The following is a 1,444-nucleotide window of genomic DNA, read 5'->3' as shown; positions in this document are numbered from 1 at the left end:
GGCTGGGGTGCCCCAGGGCTGAGGCACCCCGGGCCCGATGCAGGGCCAAGCCCCTGCAGCCGGGCTAAGTGCTGTCTCAGGGCAGGGCCGTGCCCACGGCTGGAGGGGCCAGGAGGGCTTTGGCATTGCGCGGGTTTACCCAGCTCTCAGCCGTGTGGCCGTGGATCTTCTGGTGACGCTTGTAGTTGTCCCAGTGGCCAGTGGTGTAGGGGCAGTCCCGGCACTGGAAGGGCTTCTCACCCGTGTGCCGCAGCATGTGCCGCTTCAGGTTCATGCTCTGGTTGCAGCTGTAGCTGCAGAGGCTGCACTGGAACGGCTTGTCGCCCGAGTGGATGCGCCCGTGACGCTTGAGGTTGGCCAGGTTGCCGCAGGCGTAGTCGCAGAGCTGGCACTTGTAGGGCTTCTCACCCGTGTGCACTCGCTGGTGCCGCTTCAGGTTGTCGAGGTGGGCAGAGGCATAGGGGCAGAGTGGGCAGGCGAACGGCTTCTCCCCACTGTGTGTCTTCATGTGCCGCGCCAAGTGGTTGGGGTAGTGGGTGACAAAGGGGCAGAGGCTGCAGGCAAAGCCTTTGTCCCCAGTGCCCTTGCGGGGGCTGGCGCCTGGCTCGGTGCCCAGCACTGCCAGGCTGCAGCGCCCACAGACCTGCTCAGCCAGGCCCTCATCCTGCGCGAACCCGTCGTCCAGCACCAGCCCACACATGCGGCACGTGAAGGGGAAGAGCAGCTCGGGCAGCGCGGCCGCCTCCTCACCCCGCAGCCGAGTGCAGCCGGGCAGGAAGGGGCCACTGCCACTGCCCACATGCAGGCTCAGCTCCGGCAGCAGCGTCTCTGTGGGACAAAAACAAGCAGGGCTGTGAGCAGGGCAGTGCAGCGCTGGTGGGGCTCAGCTCCACAAAGAGCTCTGGGCTCAGGGGTGATGATGCCCTGGCTGGTGGCACATGGTGCCAGGCCTGGCACAGGTCAATGGCAGGATGTGCACCTTGCCCCTTCCCCAGCCCTGGGACTGTGCCATGGGGCTCCCCCACAGCAGCTCTCCCCTGAACCATCCCCTTTTACCTGGGTCCTGGTCCCGCCGGTGTGGCCCCTCGCCTTCAGGCAGGCGGTGACTGAGCATGTGCCGCTTCAGGTTGCGGCTCTGGTTGCAGCGATAATCACAAGCGGCACACTGGAAGGGCTTGTCCTGGCTGTGGACCCGTTCATGGCGTTTGAGGTTGCCCAAGCTGCTGCAGGCGAAGCTGCAGCACGTGCAGCGGTAGGGCTTCTCCCCTGTGTGCGTGCGCAGGTGTCGGGTCAGGTTCACCAGCTGGGCAGAGGCATAGGCACACTGCGGGCACGCGAACGGCTTCTCCCCATTGTGTGTCTTCATGTGGCGCTTGAGGTGGCTGGAGTAGTGGGAGGCGAAGGGACAGAGCTGGCAGGAGTACACGATGCGCTGGCTGCGGCC

The 1,444-nt window shown here is 65.8% G+C and overlaps 1 protein-coding gene across 1 annotated transcript; it reads right to left on the bottom strand.

The window, feature by feature from the left end:
* Positions 1 to 3: 3 nt before the first annotated feature.
* Positions 4 to 1,444, bottom strand: ZNF513 (zinc finger protein 513; the record flags this gene model as incomplete). Its single annotated transcript, XM_009326912.1, has 2 exons — positions 4 to 828; positions 1,057 to 1,444. Coding segments are annotated over 2 exons (1,140 nt in total), but the record flags the coding sequence as incomplete, so codon positions are not given.

The sequence above is a fragment of the Pygoscelis adeliae genome, unplaced genomic scaffold, assembly GCF_000699105.1.
Source record: "Pygoscelis adeliae isolate BGI_AS28 unplaced genomic scaffold, ASM69910v1 Scaffold487, whole genome shotgun sequence".
Lineage (NCBI taxonomy): Eukaryota > Metazoa > Chordata > Aves > Sphenisciformes > Spheniscidae > Pygoscelis > Pygoscelis adeliae.
Note: the sequence above shows the minus strand (reverse complement) of the source record. Positions and strands in the feature narration are given on the sequence as shown.